Here is a 20972-nt window from a genome sequence, read left to right on the forward strand (position 1 = left end):
TCCTCCTCAGTGAATTTTTTCTCTAGCCCCCACTGTTCCTGAGCAATCATTGCTGTTAATTTTGGTGCCTGATATACTATTTAGGCTCTGTACTGTCAGGAGGGTCTTGTCAGGCAGGAGCAGACAAGGGGTGTGATTCTGAGTTTTGACACTGGCTGCTTCTGATTGAAGCTCTGAGTCACACCCCCTGCCTGACACCACATTTCTGACAGTACAGACACAATGCACAATGTACAATATCACAATGGGCACCAAAACTGACTGCATTTATTGCTATGGAACGGTGGAGGGTAAGTAAAAAATTGTGGTGGAATCAGTGGAGCGGCGCCTATTAACTTGAACTGGTGGAGGAGCTGTTTTAAGAGAGCAATAAATCTCATATAGATCAGACTTAACTTTTCAGCTCGTTGCCAGAAACCTACAAGTCCCTGGGAGACCTTCCCACTTTTCTCTGGACTCGTGACTTGCCTATAACGTTCTTCAAAGTCCTGCCTCTCTCCTAATAGTGTCTTCATGGGAGATCTGACAAGCAAGTCAACTCAGGTCCCAGAAGAACTGCAAGAAATCCTGTCTCTCTGCACTGGATGTATCTACCTTTGCCTCACTCACCATTTGTGGTCGGATGTTAGATAAGTGTTCTCCTGGGTGGTTCAGATTTGTGGAGTTTTTTGGTAGTTTGAAAGCAATAATATAACTCCTGTCACATATTGTTAAATTTCTCACCTACCTTTTATACACATAGCTTGATGTGCTATATACACTGTTACACAGTGTTGGCCTGTGCTCTGTATCCAGTCCCTTTAGGGGTTACTTTTTCTATTGTAGGATATGTGGTGGACACATACCGATGTCAAGTACTATTTCCTTTCTTTAGGGCTTGCAACACATAGATCTGTATTTTCCATGTCATTACTTAATACATACTATCTGGACATACCCTTTTAGCTAAACCTCTCTTCCTTTAGCTTGCCACTCGCCTTTCTCCTCTCACTACTCCAACACTGTCCTTCTTACCACTACCTGATGTCATCTTCACTCTCTAGCTAACTACATCTCTTACAATAAGATGGCAGATCGCACCATTTGTACTTTCAACATCAAAAGGTTGCATACACTTAGCAAGCAGGGCCAAACTCTATATCTAGAAGCAAATATGCTATGTGGAGGCTCAAAGACAATGTATGAGGGGACTCCCTGTGCCTGGCTGACACTAGGTTCACACTAGTGTTCGGGTTTCCATCCTTTGGGTCCGCATTAGGACCTGAAAGACGGAGTCCCTATCCACTTAAAAAGACCCCGTAGACTGCAGCAGTCTCTTATACTAGTGTGCAGGGGCGTAACTACCGTGGTAGCAGCAGTAGCAGCTGCCACAGGGCCCGGGCCATTAGGGGGCCCGGTGACAGCCGCTACCGCTGCAGTTTTTTTTGTTTTTTTTTAATAGTCCGTTACGGGCCCCATTCACTTGCTGATCCTGGCTGGGCCAGGATCGGCAAGTGACACCGCGGGCCCCACAAACACTATCATTATACTCGGGGGTCTTTGCAGACCCCCGAGTATAATGATCAGCGGACCGGGAGACGTAAGGAACATAACAAACAGTGTTATTTACCTCTCCACGATCCTGCCTCCGGCCTCCCTCATTCGTGTCTGACGTCTCTGACGTCACATGACCCGGGTCTGCTTCCCGGGTCATGTGACGTCCGACGTCATTAATGCAGGACAAGAGCGGCAGCCGGTAGCCGACAGCCTAGGAGCCGGGCACAGGTAAGCAACTGTTTTTTTAAAAAATATTTTTATTCCCCCGGGTCTCCGATTATTATACTCTGGGGTCTGAAAAGACCCCAGAGTATAATAATTGTTTATGGATGTCCACAGTGGGACATAATACTGTGTGCAGGGGCCAGTATTGGGGTTAATACTGTGTGCAGGGAACACTATTGGGGTTAATACTGTGTGCAGGGGCCACTATTGGGATTAATACTGTGTGCAGGGGCCACTATTGGGGTTAATTCTGTGTGCAGGGGCCACTATTGGGGTTAATACTGTGTGCAGGGAACACTATTGGGATTAATACTGTGTGCAGGGGACACTATTGGGGTTAATACTGTGTGCAGGGGCCACTATTGGGATTAATACTGTGTGCAGGGGACACTATTGGGGTTAATACTGTGTGCAGGGGACACTAATGGACATAATACTGTGTGCAGGGCTTACTAAGGGACATAATAGAGTTCTGAGGAGGGGGTCGGTTGAGGTCTTCGGCGTCGGTTTGGGGGGGCCCCATGTCAAAAGTTCGCCACGGGGCCCCGCCATTCCTAGTTACGCCACTGCTAGTGTGTATCATATACCAGTGTGTATCCAGCCTTAGATTTCCTTTGTAGTCAATCCTTTACTCTAACTCATGCCACGGTGTGTTCCTCCAATGGCAGCTCCACTAAACCCAGGCCCCACTCCCACCCAGCCAATGCCCCAAACCTTGACTAAGACTTTACTGAGCACAAAATAATACACACTGTACGAGTACTAAAATCCGAGAAATGCCCTGGGTCTGGTGGTTTTACCCCAACTTTCTTAAAGATCTTTAAAGATGTGCTGGGCCGCTATCTCGCAGACCTGTCGCTTCCCCTAACAGTCCCTCCGTGCTTATATCACTATTGATTTACCAGGTAGGTACCAGACTGCATGCAGGACCTTCAGGCCAATTTCATTACTCAACATGGACTTAAAACTCTAAACTAAGTGACTACAGCATGTAAAGTGGCATGAAAGAGGGAAGGGGTTGACTGCCAGCCCCCAAAGTGTGGCCGCGTGGTGCCGAGGGTTTGCCATGGCAGCTGGAGGCCTAGCTGTAACCTAGTGCATTGCCATGGTTGGAAGCCTATTAGGTCCAGCCAGAGGCTGGGTCTAATAGACTGAATGTCAGTATATTGTCAATGTCAGCAGTATTACCGGGCATTATACACGTGGACAAAATAAAAATGTGAAAAAAGGGCAATAAAGTTTTTAAAAAGTATACTAAAATCATTAAACATATCATAATTTTCCCCTAACACACAACTTTATTATGTTAACGAAAATATAATCAACAAATCAGCACACAATTGGCACTGCTGCGTCTGAAACAACCCAAGCTAAAAAACGCATGTGGAAAATATTTGTTTACCTGTCTCCCAAAAAATGGAATAAAAATTAATCAAAATAGGGCGAAAACATGAAAATTACAGCTTGTCCCACAAACAATCTATCCCTACACAGTTCAAGCAATTGAAAATTTAAAAAGTTATGGCTCTTAGAATATAGCGGTGCAATAATAATATCTTTATTTTATAAAAGTGTTATTATTGCACAAAAAAACCCCCACTTTATGAGTGAGACAGAGCTGTAATTGTCCTGACCCATAGAATAAAATTAGGCTAGGTTCACACTAGCGTCACCACTCTGTTGTTTGGTATATAGGTAGATAGATAGACATATATAGGTAGATGTGCAGATTAATAGAAATAACTTAGATAAAAAGATAGATAGATAGATAGATAGATAGATAGATAGATAGATAGATAGGAGATAGATAGATAGATAGATAGATAGATAGATAGGAGATAGATAGATAGATAGATAGATAGATAGATAGATAGATAGATAGGAGATAGATAGATAGATAGGAGATAGATAGATAGATAGATAGATAGATAGATAGATAGGAGATAGATAGATAGATAGATAGATAGATAGATAGATAGGAGATAGATAGATAGTGTAGATATGAGACAGATAGATAGATAGATAGATAGATAGATAGATAGATAGATAGATAGATAGGAGATAGATAGATAGATAGATTAGGTGAGAGATAGATAGTGTAGATATGAGACAGATAGATAGGACATAGAAAGTATAAGGAAAGATAGAAATGGTGATGGATAGATATGACAAAGATTGATGGACAGACAGATACTTGAGATACAAGCTAGCTAGATATATACTGTATATATCCTACTAATATTATAAAGGTGAAAGTATGTGTTTGGATGTTTGTGTGCTTGGATGTTTGTTCCTCAATCACACCTACACAGGCGAACGGATTTGTCTGAAATTGCGCACATACATACCTTGGGTCCCGGATTGAACGATAGGCTACATGGAATTCCCGTACACCACCGCAATTCACTCCCGTGCCCAGTGCTTCTCACGGATCAATTCGCTGCAGGACCTGGCACGCTGTTGTACTTGGGATGACGTCATCCCAGCCCCTTCAGCAGTTCACCTGATTGGGTGCCGCTTCTTTATGTGGGCAGAGTTATAATCCGGCCGCCGTCCACACCAACATGGCGTCTCTGAGAGGTCCGGAGCGTCCTACACAAGGACCTCTACTCTGGGCCAGCGACAAGTCCATACGCTGCCCCATCTATGTGGCCTCACCACGGGACCGCAGTATTCTGCCGCAGCCGGACAGGGGGTCGCCTGCGCCTCGCTCTGAAACGCCGGTTCGACCAGCTGTCCCGCAGCGTCTGCCGTCACTGGACACCACAAGTCGGAACATCGGTGCACGGGAAGCCCAGGGTGTGGTGAGGCCGGGGCCACAGGTTGGTAGGGGGAAAGGGGACACACGGTCGGCAGGGTCTGGTGGGGGGAAAAGGGGGCACGGGGTAGGTAAGACAGGGGAAGGGGGCATGGGGTAGGAAGAAGGAGTGACTACATCGGGAAGCGGGTAGGGACAAAGGGGGGTGGCGGGCGCCAGGAGGGAGAGGAGGTAAAGAATTCCAGCGGGCCGCAGGGTGGGGGGGCACGGGGAAGGTAAGACGGGGGAAGGGGGCATGGGGTAGGGGGAAAAAGGGAGCACAGAGTAGGTAACACGGGAGAAGGGGGCATGGAGTTAGGGGGGAAGAGGACACGTTCCTGGGGGGCAAAGGGGCACGGGGTAGGACGAAGGAGTGAGCACATGGGGAAGCGGGTAGGGAGAAAGGGGGGTGGCGGGCACCAGGAGGGAGAGGAGATAAACAGTTCCAGCGGGTCGCAGGGTGGGCCCTGAGGGTCCATGGATACACAGGTGTAGGAAGGGCCTGCTGCAGACAGAAGGCAAAGGAATAAGCCTGCGCACTGCTCCAAGTGGGTCCCGCAGGACGTCAGGGTTCCGCGGACGAAGTCGCGGGTAAAAGCTAGTAGGCTATATAGCCAGTTTGTAGTCCAGCCAGCTGTGTGAGTGATGAGGGGGTTGCTGACAGGTTCCTGGGCTGATGATGGTGAGGATGTGTTTGGGTGGCATGGGGATAGATAGAGAGACAGACAGACAGACAGACAGATAAATAGATAGATAGATAGATAGATAGATAGATAGATAGATAGATAGATACTGTATATATAGAGTGTATAGCCAGATAGTGTGCAGTCCAGCCAGCTGTGTGAGTGGGGAGGGGGCTGATGATGGTGAGGAGGTGTTTGGGTGGCATGGGGATAGATAGATAGATAGATAGATAGATAGATGGATGGATGGATGGATGGATGGATGGATGGATGGATGGATGGATGGATGGATAGATAGATAGATAGATAGATAGATAGATAGATAGATAGATAGATAGATAGATAGATAGATAGCAGTGGCGTAACTACCACCATAGCAGCGGTAGCAGCTGCCACAGGGCCCGGGACATTAGGGGCCCGGTGACAGCTGCTACCGCTGCTATCATTATGCTCGGAGGTCTTTTCGGACCCCCGAGTATAATGATCGGGGCCCCCTGTTGGTGGAATACTTTTCACCAACAGGGGGCCCCGAAGCTGCAGCAACGGCTGAGACACAGGAGCTGCAGCTCTGGCTCCTGTCAGCGCTGCAGGACGCTCCCCCTCTCTCCCCCCTCCCTTTCTCTGTCTGTCCTCTGCCCACCAATGAGAGGAGGAGGCGGGGCTTATCCCTGCCGTCCAGCACAGAAGAGAAGAGGAAGAAGCTGCTCTAGGAAAATGAAACTGAAGATACACAGGTACGTACTGGGGTTACTATACTTATTACTATCAGGCATTTGGGGGGATTACTTGTGTTTTAGTAACTCCATGTGCCTCATAGTAATAGCAGTTAACCCTATCATCTCCCTCACATTAACCCCTCTTTGTCTCACCATAAGAGTTACTGATATGTGAGACATTTGGGGGTAATAGTAATGAAGATACTTTATTATTACCTCCATGTCTCTCACATATCAGTAACTCTTATGGTGAGGCAGACAGGGGTTAATGTGAGGGAGATGATGGGGTTAACTGCTATTAATATGAGGCACATGGAGTTACTAAATTGTAATGCACAGGACCAGATTTTTTTTTATCCACAATTTGTCCTGGTATAGCGGTCAGCGGTGACAGTATTTAGTCCTGTAGGGGCCACTAAGGGACATAATACTGTGTGCAGGGGGCCACTATTGGGTATAATACTGTGTGCAGGGGCCACTATTGGGTATAATACTGTGTGCAGGGGCCACTAAGGGACATAATACTGTGTGCAGGGGCCACTAAGGGACATAATACTGTGTGCAGGGGCCACTAAGGGACATAATACTGTGTGCAGGGGCCACTATGGGACATAATAGAGCGCGCAGGAATGCGTAGGAGGGACTCGGTCGAGATCTTCGGTGTCGGGGGGGCCCCATGTCAAAAGTTCGCCACGGGGCCCCGCCATTCCTAGTTACGCCACTGATAGATAGATAGATAGATAGATAGATAGATAGATACTGTATATATAGGATGTATAGCCAGATAGTGTGCAGTCCAGCCAGCTGTGTGAGTGGGGAGGGGGCTGATGATGGTGAGGATGTGTTTGGGTGGCATGGGGATAGAGATAGATAAATAGATAGATAGATAGATAGATAGATAGATAGATAGATACTGTACATATAGGATATATAGCCAGATAGTGTGCAGTCCAGCCAGATAGATAGATAGATAGATAGATAGATAGATAGATAGATAGATAGATAGATAGATAGATAGATACTGTATATATAGGATGTATTGACAGATAGTGTGCAGTCCAGCCAGCTGTGTGAGTGGGGAGGGGGCTGATGATGGTGAGGATGTGTTTGGGTGGCATGGGGATGGATTACACAGTGTTGCTGTTATTTCTTACTAAAGTTCAGCTGCATCATGTCTCCTCACACATCTATTTTTGGTGAGCAGCACAACAAAGCGTTATCCCAGGGTCCTCACTCGCCTCCCTCCTGTCCCCCTCCTCCATCCCCCAGCTCTCTGCCTCTCCCTTCGCCCCTTATTTAGAAACCGCTTCCGGCTGCGCTGAGCACTTTGACGTCATCCCCCACACGGGAGTGACGTCAATGCGGAGGGGAGAACGGGATGACGTTGCTTATTTAAATGTCTCCAGAGCAGAGGGATGGAGAGAAGGTCTGAGCAGACTCACGGCACCGGCCAGGCCCGCATCCCAGCCTCAGAGCCTCGGTAACCGGGATCATCAGGCGGTCAGTGCTGCCATCATTGGCTTGTGTGTATGTGGTGCAGCAGATGTGTGCACAGCCTTGTATAGGACACTGTGCACTGTATATACATGTATTTCTATGCACATACATAGGCAACGCTACTAAAGCTGCAGTGCTACACTGTGTATGGATTGTATATAAGTGCTATACTGACACAAGCACTGCACTCATGCATTAGCTGCATCCATACACCTACCTTCACAGTGCAATAGGCAGGATATGCGCACACTAGGCAATATGCATGCTTGCACACACACACACACACCTAGGATTGTGCATTAGTGTCTCACACTCCATAGAGTCATTCAATGCAGCATCCTCCTCCTACTGTACTGACACAGAAATAGTGCATGTGCTATAACGCTATTGTGACAGATGGGGGAGTGTGCACACAGCCTGATACGTGCAATATGCACATCCAGCAGCTCTTATCTGGGGCCTTCACTTGCAATATGAGGTGAGTGGCTGCCAGTGGATTCTACATAGCTAGTAGGCAGAGTTGCATATGTCTGTAGCTTTTCCTGCAGAGGAGCCAGGCAGTGGGTATGTCTGTAGGCTCAGATGCCAGCATGCATAAGGTAAGATGCTTATCATGGTTTCCTAGCCAAGGAGGATAATGTGCAATGCTATGACAGAGACTGGTGCATGTAACCCTTTGTAACCCAGCTGGCAAGGAATCAAATGCAAGGGCAAAGGAAGGTGGAAACCAGGCTGAGTGAGCGATGCCAGCAGCAGTACAATAGCATGCCTGTGGATTAGAGGTGCAGGCCTGAATCAGCTGCTGAGGGCGGCGCTGTCCTTGCAATCTGGGGTTATTATAGCTGCTGTCTCCTCCCCACGTCCCCGTTACCCTCCTGTCACTGTGTGTGTGTTACAGAGACATGCTCGGTGCCACCAGCTGAAGGATGGCTGCTTGCTGTGCCCTGCTGATGGCCGCACACAAGCTGCTCCCTCTGCTGCCAGCGATCGCCCACTGCTGCTGCTGTCCATGGTGCTGAAGGCGCCGCCTGTGCGAGCTCTGCTCTGGAGGAGAAGCGTCTGCAGCCCCTGCAATGTCACATTCTGTCATCCCCGACCCTCCAGCGCTGCTGCTCGGCTAGGATCCAGCACCTCGGGTTCCACACAGGTAGTCACCCCTCAACTTTAATCACTATTTATTATTTATCGCATCCATTAACCCCTTCATTCAATGCACTATCTCTATGACTTCATGATACATCAGATAATCTCCAGGCATATGCAGCAGTATAATAGAGCCATCAGCTCTGCTATAGGAACCCGCACCTTAGTCCCTAGTCAGGTATGGAAAGAGTTTTCTCATGCCAATCTCTCCTAACCTGGCGCTAGATGTCACCTGGGTCTTTGCTTCATGGTCTACTCCTTCTTCATCCTGCTCCTCCAAGAAGATTCATTATTTAAAGAAGTCACCCAGAATATAATCTACATTAAAATAGTTTGACTTCATGTTACATAATATCATCTCCATGAATATACAGCAGTATAATGGAGGCTTCCTGCTGCAGTGCTGGACCAGTCCTATAACCCATCTGCTAAGAATATTTACTTATCACATATATATACTTATGATGCTATCTGTGCTTCATGAATGTGCAGAAGCAGTGCTGATCTATCTTCTATCTATCTATCTATCTATCTATCTATCTATCTATCTATCTTCTATCTATCTATCTATCTATCTATCTACCTATCTATCTTACCTATCTATCTTTTTAATTCCAGTCTATTGATTTATAGCCTGTGTTCTATCTATCTATCTATCTATCTATCTATCTATCTATCTATCTATCTCTCTATCATCTATCTTCCTATCTATATTCCTAACTATCTATCTATATATCTTACCTATTTGTCCTTTTAGCTCTAATCTATTGATCTATATAGCCTATGTTCTATCTAGCTATCTATCTACAAACATATAGTACGTTTGTTTCAGTTGCTCTATGACATATGTTTTATCTATCTGTAGCTGTATATATAATTTGTCTTTAGCTTATATTTTATCTATTTGCCTGTCTATCCATCTATCAATCTATCTATCCATCCATCTATGTCCATTTATCTATGTCCATTTATCTATCTATTTATTTCAATTAATCTATGATCTATATTTTTCTACCTTTCTGTGTCTATGTATCCAGAAATATGTAGTCAGTCTATCTATCTATCTATCTATCTATCTATCTATCTATCTATCTGTGTTCTAGCTATGTAGATATATGTGAGTTATCTATCTATATTCTAGCTATATAGAATAGATAAATATTTAACCTATATATTTCAATGGGTGTATTATCTATATTCTATCTACCTATCAGTGTTGTACTTATCCAAAAATATGTAGTTCATGTACCTATTTATCTATCTATTTGTGTATCTTCATCTATGATCTGTTTTTAATCTATCTATCTATCTATCTATCTATCTATCTATCTATCTATCTATCTATGTGTGTGACTTATCTGTCTTGCTATCTATCTAGAAACATATGACATGTCTGTCTCTCTTATTGTCTATCTAAAGGTATATGTTTTGTCTGTCTTACTACAGTATATCCCTAGAAATATATGGTATGTCTGTTTTACTATCTACCTAAAATACATGGCCTGTCTGTCATAGTATCTGTCGTACTATATGGCTTTCCCATCTATCTCTCTAGCTATGGTATCTTCCTGTTATCACATAGCGTTGCCTCCTGATACTTTTTCATTGTGTTACATAGTACTGGATCCATCCTGCAGAGAAGTCCCAGGAGGAAGAAGAGACTTGGTTCTAGCACAGGAAGGAGACTTGGGAGGTCTGCAGTTATTGGTCACACTGGTGCATACTGTATATATGTCTGTGTGTGTGGGAAGAGGAGCGTGGGAAGCGGATCTTTGTCAAGAAGGACATGATTGGAATAAGCATTGGGCTGGCTTCCTAGTGTTGCCTGAAACTACAAGACTCTGGGAGAAGAAGGCACATGAATGCGCGCTTATTTTGTTGGATATACTTTTTTTAATATACAATTGTTATTTTTTACTACAGTAAGTTATAAGGAAAAAAAAAAAAAAAAACTTCTCGCTCCTTTCATTTGTTTTCTCCTTCGGTTTTGGAATTATCCTTGGATTTAAAAGCCAGACACTTCATGTATCTGAGTTACTCTGATGAGTGACACAAGTTAGAAGAGGTTGACCGTATAAGAGATCAAATCGCATTCAAGAGAGGCGGAGCAGTGCTAATGTTACAGGAAGAAACAGTATAAAGGTTCTTTACATCACTTCAGTGCAAAATCTTTTCTGGGCAAAATGGGGTAAGTGTCTATCTATTATTGTATCTAGTGCATGACTTTAATTGATGACCTTGACATTCAGTACTTCAGTCTAGACATCCATATGATTCATAGCCAAGACTTCTTTATAAGATGTTTACAGGTCTTAGCAACTTAAATGTTCCATAAATCAGCACACCTGCTACTTAAGAGACACTAAGGCATAGCTAATAGTAGGAAACTGATATAATGTATTAGATTTATTGTCTGCCACAAATACATAGAACGCTTAAGAGTGATTGATGTGCCGTCTCTTCTAATAAAATACCTTGCCTTATTAAAGCAGCAGGACACCACTAAGGTTTGTAGGTTCAGGGTGCCGTGTACCTTTACCTGGTTAACTGCTCACCTGCTTAAGTTTTATGTCTATTTAGTTTATTTGGTTTTTATATCTGTTTAGTTCAATGAAACATCACTCATATATATCACAGGTAAAGACCTGATATAAAGATAATGTTTGGTAATAGCAATGGAAATCCTCATCAGATTTGGACGTTGTGTAGAGATGACAAGTTATGTAGGAGAACTTAAGGTTGTTTCATGTATGGTGACAGCTCTTGAAAATGAATCATCTGTAGTTAAAGAGTTAAATAAGTGACGGGACGGCCACGAGATATCTGCTATTCATTGCAACCATGAGTGTCGGATTGTTACCAGACAAGTACAGATATTAACGGTGCAATAAACCCATCATAGACAGCATATATAAGGGCAACATAGAAAAAGAGCTGCCAATACCATGCATGCATACATATGTCATATTTATAAGGGTCTCAGAATTGGAGATACAAGAAAGAAATAAGTGATCTGGAGGATGTTTTTGGAAATAATATCATGACACCCATAAATGGCTGCTAACAGAGAGCATTAGCATGACTATTCCATTTATAGTTGTGCTGTTTGCTGACGTGAAACCAGTGAAATATATCTAATACTTGTTTTGTTTTCAGGAGCCTGGGGTAGGCAGAATAGGCAGATGCCTATGGCACAGTCTAAGTGGGGGTACATAATCTATGGATAAACAGCCTGTGAATACATCTAATGATGTAGATGTCAGGGTACAATGATTTTCTCCGAACAACAGGGCCCACTATAAACCATTTATGCTTCTACGTAAAGTAAGGAGATGAAACTGGAAAAGACACTTGCAGGTGTGCCTGGCCATGACTTCCTCTGACAACAACAAGGGTTGGAGAAGTCAGACCGATGGTGATCGGATGGTCAGCTGGCTTCATAAGACAACAAAGGTTGTTCTGCTGTTAGAGGGAAGCTATAGAATAGTAAGGGACCTTATTTATTGGCATATGATCATCAGCCAGGGCACTCCAACAACGAGCCTTTTATGAAGTACAATATTGACAGGTTACAATAGTGAGCAGCTCACAGCTTCATGATATTGGTCCATATTTGTCTGACAGTTACCTGATGTTAGTCCTGGGTAGGAAGCCATCTGGTCTGTTGTGAGATGATAAATAAAAGCACATGTACAGGATACGCTTGTACAGCTCTCAGACACAGTTATGTTATTAGAACTGGAGGAGATAGTGTATGTCTGGCAGAAGAGTCCTCCATGCAACGTGCTTCTAGTGTATGCAGCTCATAACAGAATAGCCCATGTCAATGTCAGGATATATACAGCAAATGTCTCCATTTATTACTGCACAATGGTGATGTGGCTTTGTAACCAGGGTTGTGTTATATTGTGGTGCACAACTAGACAGGAGTTAGTTAACAGCATATTCTAGGAGATTTGTGACATTTCACATCTGTATATCTTACGCTAACAATCTTAAAGGGGTTGTCCATTTTAAAAAAAATGCTTAAAGGGAATGTGTCGCCAGGAATTGATCTATTGTTTTAGACAGGATTTTAGGTTAAATTATTGTGAATGTTGTTTATAATTTTCCATGTTTTCTACATTTTTTTTTAAAAAAAGCCTAAACATCTTGCAGTTCCAACTCTTGCCACCAAACCTAAAAAGTTTGTTATTTTCTGTTCCTGGTGATGGACCATGGACCATAGACCCAATGGTCTGGAGCTGATCTGTCTGATTTCTGTAGCAGTTATTTCTAGTCTTGCTCTGTAACCTGTACATAGAGGGGCGTAGATAAGATGTGAAATCGCCTATTGTGACTGGTGGATCTGCGTCTTATTCCATATTTGATTGTCCGTGTGCAAATAAGTGAGGTGACTACTGCAACAAAAAGCTCCTGCAAAAAAAAAAACAAACAAGAAAGTGTCTGCATATAATTCGGCTTAGTAGCCAGAAATAGAACTGCATGATTTTATAGAATTTGTTTTAAATATAAATAACTTGGAAATAAAAATAAAAAAAAAAAAAAAAAAAAAAACACACAGACCAAAAATTTGTAAAAAAAAATATTTTGACCATAAAACATTATATTAAAAAAAATGGGTCTTTATCTGGTGACGCATTTTCTGATGTAATTTATAAATATAATAATATATGCTGGGTACCCAAGTCTTCAGCTATCCCCTCGATTCCTGGGTTCTTGCTGATCCACTGCCTGTATGTGCTTGACACGGAAGAGTGTTTCATGTGCCAGTATGTCTGGAGGGGGCTGGCTTAGCTGTCACGCTTAGGCCAGTCTGGTAGCCACGTAGATGATTCTCCAACACAGGAAATACTGGGGTGTAAAGTTAACTCTAAAAAATACCAGTCAAGAAATAGCTCCCCAATATCTCCCCCCTGCTCCGTTAAAGAGTTATTCCAGCCAGAAGCATTTATCACCTACCCATTGGAGAGGTAATAAATGTTAGATTAGTTGGGGTCTGTATCTTAAGGACTAAGGCCTGGTTCACATCTACGTTCGGTATTCCATTTGGGATGTCCGTATGGGGACCCCCCCAAACGGAATACCGAACGCATTGACAAGTGGTGAGCAATGAAAGCACACGGACACCATAGACTATAATGGGGTCTGTGTGTTTTCTGCATGGTGTCCGCATGGAACATGCAGAGAGAAAAGAACTTCATGAACTACTTTCCTTTCCGCATGACTTGTGTGGAGACTGTGCGAAAAACACATGGACACCATTATAGTCTGTCATAGGCTTTCTATAGTCTACTATAGGCTTTCATTGCTCACCGCTTGTCAATGTGTTTGGTATTCCGTTTGGGGGGTCCCCATGTAAACTCCCCAAACTGAATACCGAATGCAGATGTGAACCAGGCCTAAGTGTCTAAACCACACAATGCTAGTTGAATGCAATAAAACTAAGCAAGCCCATATTACCTGTCCGTTTTTGTTCTCTGTCGTAGCCTTTCCCACCGATGTGAAAAATGGAAAGTCTCAGCTCTTAAACCAGAGCGTGCCAAAGTGTGTTCTGAGTTTTTGTTATTTTCTCTCTCCTTCCATGTGAGATTGCACAGCATTGTGAATGGCACACTAGGAAGACAGCTCTGAAAAACAAAGCTGCCCATTGCTGTGCCACATGCTTATTGCAATTCGAGGAGAAGAAGTGTTATATTCGGTGGGACACCTTTACATCTGCCTGCGCATACCTTTATACCACCCACTACCAAAGTGGTGTCCTGGTGCTTAAATCTGTTACTGCTTGTCTGGTAGGAGATGATTGTCTCTGAATGACTATACAGGTTACTATATAGCTACTTAAACTCATTTACAGCGCGGCATACTATCTGCATATGAATGCATTGGCATTGTACCTGTGCATGTATTACCCTTTGCTTTTATTCTCGCTGCTGCTATTGTGCTGCCTTTTAGAACAAGGTTGCTTTTCATTTTGTTAGTCACCTATTGATTTCTCCTATTTATAAAAAAAAACAAAAACTGTTCAGTTGTCCACCGGTCTGGCTAGAGGGTAATTTCCAGCCATTTCCAATTGGTCTCATTGTGCCATAGTTATTTTTGTGCTTTGTGCACTTTACTATTTTTTTTCTACGGTTATTATCAGTATGTAGGAGTGACACAAGACATTTCAATGACAAATTTCTAAATGAGGCTCAGTTCACATGGTATGGGGGGGGGGTGTTCATTGGACATGGAGCTATATGTATAAGATAGATAGATAGATGGATAGATAGATAGATAGATAGATAGATAGATGCAAACGTTCTAGGCAGGCGTGGAAAAAATATTACAAAGTTAGAACGCTTTAAAAAAATTTAATTGTTAATAATTTATTTTGCCTTCGATTAGTTCTTCTCGGTACTTGCAGACAGTTTTTAAAGGGACTCGGCAGTGAGATTGTTCCAAACATCTTGAGAACTAAGCACAGATCTTCTACGGATATAGGCTTACTCCAATCCTTCTGTCTCTTCATGTAACCCCAGACAGACTGGATCATGTTGAGATCAGGGCTATTTGGGGGCAATATCATCACCTCCAGTACTCCTCTTCCAATAAAGATATAGATAGGTCAGGAAATTTTACTCAAATATACAATGACAGTATACAGCAAATGTGACGCGAACTGAGTCTAAAGGTTGCCATACACAGAAGATCATTGACAAGTGAATCGGCCGATTTTAACAGAACCCGCCACCCATTTAGGGTGTAAGAAGTTGTCCAAACAGTTCTCTAATACGAGGTATTGGGTGAAGGAATTGTCGGGTGTCTAGCAGTCACTTATTCCCTCTACTATTCAGAGCACATACCCATTTGGCCGAGCTAAGCCCGCTTGTATATGTGGGGCAGGAAGAATAGCTGTTGGCGAAACAAGAGTTCTCATACATCTAAAGTGCATGGCCAGCTTAAAACATACATAAAAACACATTAATAGAGGGAGAAGTATGTATAAAATACTTGTATAACTCCATATAGACTTAAATCCATATTTTCAATGAAAACTGAAGACGTCATGTAATAAATGGAGGAACCTCATGTCTCCGAAGTGTCTCATAGTATATTCTGAAAACCAGAAACCTGCTGCAGACTGTGGTTTATAAAGTATCTGGAGACTTTCGCTCTTTCTTTCCCAAAAGTGGTTCTTGTATCTTACAATACCAGATCAGTCAGGCCAGAACCTTGGATCCAGGGCACAGATTCAGTACAGTCTATAAGACCCGCACCGTGTAGTCGTGTAGCTTTGCTTCTAAATACACTTTATAACATACAGGGGTAAATAACAGCTATAAGCAGCTTTTCGGCAGAAGTACTAGTCCGGTCCACATCACTAAAAAGTCCTAGATTTCCTCACTCTTTATGTGTGCAGATTTTGTTGTCTGTCTAGGGCAAGGGCAGGCAGGGCCTATGAAGAAAGGCCTGGAATGCTGCTTAGACCTTTTGTATACTGTGATATTAAACCAGTATAGTCCTTACTCAAGGGTTGCTCCTGTTGATCTCCCCGAGACCCGGGTTGGTACTCACAAGCACTCAGCCACTTTCATGTAGTTGTCAGAGACCACCATATACCAGTATCTAAAGTTGTGATCAGCGGCATCCTATGTGTCTGCCAGGACGGAGTTATAGGTATGTACCTTGGTACAATTCACCAACTGCAACCTTAATTCTCTAATTTGCGCAAAAGCATTTTTATATATGACGTCACACCATAACTACACGCAGATGTCTCCCAGACTGAACAATGCTTCAGTATATGGGGGAACCCAACATGAAACTATGGTTCAGCCTGTCAGACAAGGGCATAGCTGTAGGGGGTGCAGCAATAGCAGTCACTACTGGTCCCTGAACTCTGAGGGGTCCCAAAGGTCTCTCTGCCACATAAAATATATCACTATTGTAAATGGCACAAGGTAAGTAGGGGGACCATTACAGATTATGTATTGGGACCCTGGAGTCCCAAATTATTCTTCTGTTCTCAGATTATAGATGGAGAGGAAATAGTGATCTACTTCCAGTAAGAGCCACAGTAGAATGGCAATGCACCCAGAGGGAGCCATGAAGCAATACCCAGTGACAGAAAACCCCAAATATCTACAGGCCCTCGATAAGTCACTGGCCAAGACATCTGAACATGCACTTTTGGGAAAGGCAGATTACCCCAAAATAAAGATGGGCAATAACACTTCTCAGACTATCATGGATCTAATACACTTTTAGGGACCCAACCCTGTGGGGCTACTTAAAGGGATTGTCCTTGATTTACCTAATCCAGCAGATGATGATGGACTGGGGGTTTCGGCATTGTCACAACGCTGGAGTCATGCAATTGGAAGTCACAGTTTCACCTCCCTCCTTCATTGATTTCACAGGTAATACATTTCCTGTAGTATGGGGCTGACTATAGTAGTACTCGGGTTTTTATGTGATCACAAGAGCCAATTCATATGCTAGGAATCTGAAAAGTAATTCATGTATTTGGCTATTCTGTCTGTTCTCTATGGAAAAGACATAGGTGTTAGAATTAGGCATACTGGGGCCTGGATGTATGGTAGGGCTGAATTGCAAATTTTTACTCCTCAAGTGCCATTGAATACAACGCAATAATTATGGTTGCCATAAGCCTTCCAAGACTTGTAAAGCTTTTCTTAGCGTCTTTGAATTTTTGTATATTTTGGTATATTCTTATAGAAAGTTTGTGTTACTTTTTGTGCTTCAAATTATAGTAAAGTGAGAGACTACTATATATTAGTCTATAGTATTGTAGTATTAATGGTGATAATTGAACAAAAGTAATGAAGGATTTACCATGACCGAGTGTGCATGTGTAGGCATAGAAAGAGGGTAATAAACTGAAGCCAGACATCAGTTGTAAATACCTATTGAACAATCCTTACCTTTAAGAACTAGCCACAAGGCAACCAGTCTTCTAAGAAAAAGACACATCAGAAGATTTAACAAACAAATGGGACATGGTTTTGCTCAGACCCTATTTTCGGCCAAGTATGCATGTTTTCTGAATAGGGAGAGTGGAGTAAGCAACAATCAGACATATTAAGGCCACGGGACCCAGGTAGCACGAAAACTCACAATCTGCAATGTGGATGGGATTCTGGCTAAAAAAAAAAAAAAAAATCTGCAGTGGAAATGCTGCGATTTCAAAAACACTTGCTTTTTTGTAAATCGCAACATATTAATTACACCTATGGAAACATTGGCGTTTTCCATATAGGTGTAACGGAAACAGAAAGCCCGCAGACAAAAACTCGGTATGGACGTTCTGTGAAAAGTGCTGTGGGAAAAACTGCAATGCGTTTCCGCTGCGGTTTTTCCTGCAGTGCTTTTTGGCTGCGGCCTGCTACATGGGACCTAAGGAATTGACATGACGAATCCAACAGGCTCACTCTTCATTCCCAGGACAATAGATGGTCATCTGGTTCTGCCACAAATGGTTCTATTGACATTTAGTTAAAGGGGTATTCTCACGTCGCATACTCACCAGTCTTCGCTGCTGTAAAATCTTCTTTCTTCCTGCTTTGTTGCGTCATTGGTGGGCGGGGTTACATATGCAAAGCCAGCGGCAAGATGACGTCGCTTCTATGCCGTTGGCCCTGCGTGGCGCGCTCCCGATGCAGCTAGGCATCAGACGTACAGCGAATAGATGGTGAGACCAGTCAGTTCCCCAGCCTTCACAATGCCAATACAGACCCAGCATCTGCTGTAATAGAAAGGCGGATTCCGGGGAGGGTTAGATGCTGGCACAGGTGCCTGCGACATCGCTACGCTCTTGCCCTGCATGAAGCCAGCAGCGGCAGGAGCGATGCTGCTATTCTGCTCCTCCGCCCCCATCCCCTCCGGAATAGCAGCATCGCTCCTGCCGCTGCTGGCTTCATGCAGGGCAGGAGCGTAGCGATGTCGCAGGCCCTGGCATCTAACCCTCCCTGGCATCCGCTTCTCTATTACAGCGGATGCCGGGTCTGTATTGGCGGCCCCTTCCCCCCAAAGTGTAAACTACCCCCCTACACAGGAATAGCTAGATACACAGACTCGCTCCCATGCACTTAGCCCCTCCTCCCTCCCCCCTGAGAGCAGCAGATACATCACTTGACTTTTGAGCAGATTAGTCAAGGGCTGTGTCAACAATGAATTGAATAAAGTAAGATAGTGGACAAACAAAGCAGTTTTGCTGAAGCAATGTATTTAGGAAAAGTCTTACATTCACATTAACAAGCAGTATAGATAGGATCCTTGTGATGGGACAACCCCTTTAATGTGTATGGCCACCATTAGGGCTAGTTCACACGTGGGCAAAGGGGAGGTTTTTGACAGCGGAATTCGCTTCAAAAACCTCTCCTTTAACATGGTGGTCTATGTAGACCACTAGCTTTTTTTTTCCTCCTAGCGTTTTCCGCCTGAAGAAGCGACATGACCTTTCTTCAGGCGGAAAACGCCTGAAGAATTGCATAGAAGTGAATGGGAGGCGAAAACCGCGCGGTAAAAAACCGCGCGGTTTTTTGCACACAAAACCGCGCGTTTTTTTGCAAAAAAACGCGCAGTTTTCGCCTGCAGTTTCTATAGCACATATAGGAAAAAAAACCCTAGCGAAAACCGCTAGCGAAAACCGCTAGCGAAAACCGCGTCAAAAACCGCGTGGAATGCAAAAAACAGCGTCAAAAAAACTCCTCGAGGTTTTTTACCTCGCACAAATAAGCTAGGCGGTTTTCACGTGTGAACTGACCCTTAGACTGAGCACAAATGGACAATACTCTGTATGGCACAGGGAAAAGAGGGACTTAGGGTAAGTTCACACAGAGTTTTTTGCTCCATATTTTGACGCGGGAAGCTGCTTCAGAATCTGGTAAAAAAAAAAAACCCTCCCACGACTGGATGCCGGTGAAGTGCACTGGCATCCAGTCGCGGCATTCCACTCCGGATTAGGCCCAAATGAATGAGCCTAGTCTGGAAGGAGCATCGTGAGGCGGATGTCCGCGGCTGAATCAGCCACGGAATCCGCCTCAAGAAAGGACATGTTGCTTCTTTTTTTCGCGAGCAGGAACAAACCTCATGTGGAAAAAGGAACCCATTGATTTCAATGGGAGGCGATTTTTTTTTATTTTGACATGGATTCCGCATCAAAATCTGGATCAAAAAACCCAGTGTGAACTTACCCTTAAGAGAATAAAAAGTCATGGCTGCTTTCTTCCTGAACAAGTGCCATGAAGCTCGCAGCATATACAATTTTAACACCCATATCTTTTCCATAGCGGGCAGCCAGAATAGAAGAATATGTAAATCACGTAAATTCCTACCAAATAAACTGGCTCCTGTTTTTAACTGTTGTCAATGGGCTGTGTGCGGCATCACATTTTATTGGGTCCCTTTAAGAATATTCGATCATATCTTAGCCCATTAGTTATCATTAAATAACAGCACGTACATACATTTTATTGAGTGTTTTTAAGAATATACAATTTTTTTATTTAATTCCTTGAAGGGTGAAATATTAAAATGATATTAGTTATCATTAAAAAACAGCATGTACATAAAGAATATAGACTGTAGGTCGTGATATACATTTTATATCATATGGAATGATATACAGGGAACATTAAGTCATGAACTTTGGCGTCTTTAGTCAGAAATCTTTGTACATAGTGTTATTCTGCCTTGTAATTGAGTCACTAGAATGTGCTGGCTTTCTAAATAATTTTTAATGCTTTTTTATTCCCTCCCCCCTCTTGTCCTTTCTGCCTTGGGGGATAAAGCACTCAGAAGAAAACCTTCCCACATAACTGATTGTGAGACATGAGGAACTTCTCGTCTTATTTGATTCCTCTAGCCTGTAATTGATTTCTTATAAAACAGATTGTGAAAGCAGATCTGTAAATTGTCAGCAGCATGAAAATCGCCTTGTTTTTTTTGAGCCGCATTTTATAATGCAAAGATTAAAACACCAGTCCATCATATAAGCAGATAAAATATCACTTGAAATTCCCTTTAAGTCCTGATAAATGGCGCGCGTTCCATGGGCTGATTTTTCAAAGCCATTTACAATATCAGGAGAAGTGTATGCTAAAACAGCCTGGACACATTTCATTATTCGGAGATAAAGCGCAATCTGCCGCTCGGTCAGATGACATCAGCCGCCATTTATGTAAATCAAGGGTTGGCACCCTGGCTCCCATGTGTATATGAATGTCTATGATCCGTTCGCTTAATACATTTTATTTATTTTCATTTGTATTTTTACATGTATAGAAAGGTGGTAAATTCCAAGGGGGGCTTTTATTATATCTTAAAGATCATAGGGGGATTTCTTAAAGGGGTTATCCCTCAAAGTGA

The 20972-nt window shown here is 43.3% G+C and overlaps 1 protein-coding gene across 7 annotated transcripts in view; it reads left to right on the forward strand.

The window, feature by feature from the left end:
* The first annotated feature begins 7274 nt into the window (after positions 1–7274).
* HOMER1 (homer scaffold protein 1) overlaps positions 7275–20972 on the forward strand; it is an 82657-nt gene continuing 68959 nt past the window's right edge. For 2 of the 7 annotated variants that reach the window (XM_075270203.1, XM_075270262.1), the window contains exons 1-3: positions 7275–7457; positions 8353–8601; positions 10216–10785. In XM_075270203.1, the coding sequence (XP_075126304.1) occupies positions 10781–10785 (5 nt within the window). In that variant the 5' untranslated portion in view covers positions 7275–7457; positions 8353–8601; positions 10216–10780. Of the gene's footprint in view, positions 7458–7731; positions 7933–8028; positions 8054–8352; positions 8602–10215; positions 10786–20972 lie in introns of those variants that run through there. The other 5 variants (XM_075270224.1, XM_075270214.1, XM_075270233.1 and 2 more) reach the window with 5 other exon arrangements.

This window comes from Leptodactylus fuscus, chromosome 1 (assembly GCF_031893055.1).
Source record: "Leptodactylus fuscus isolate aLepFus1 chromosome 1, aLepFus1.hap2, whole genome shotgun sequence".
In the NCBI taxonomy this organism is placed as follows: Eukaryota; Metazoa; Chordata; class Amphibia; order Anura; family Leptodactylidae; genus Leptodactylus; species Leptodactylus fuscus.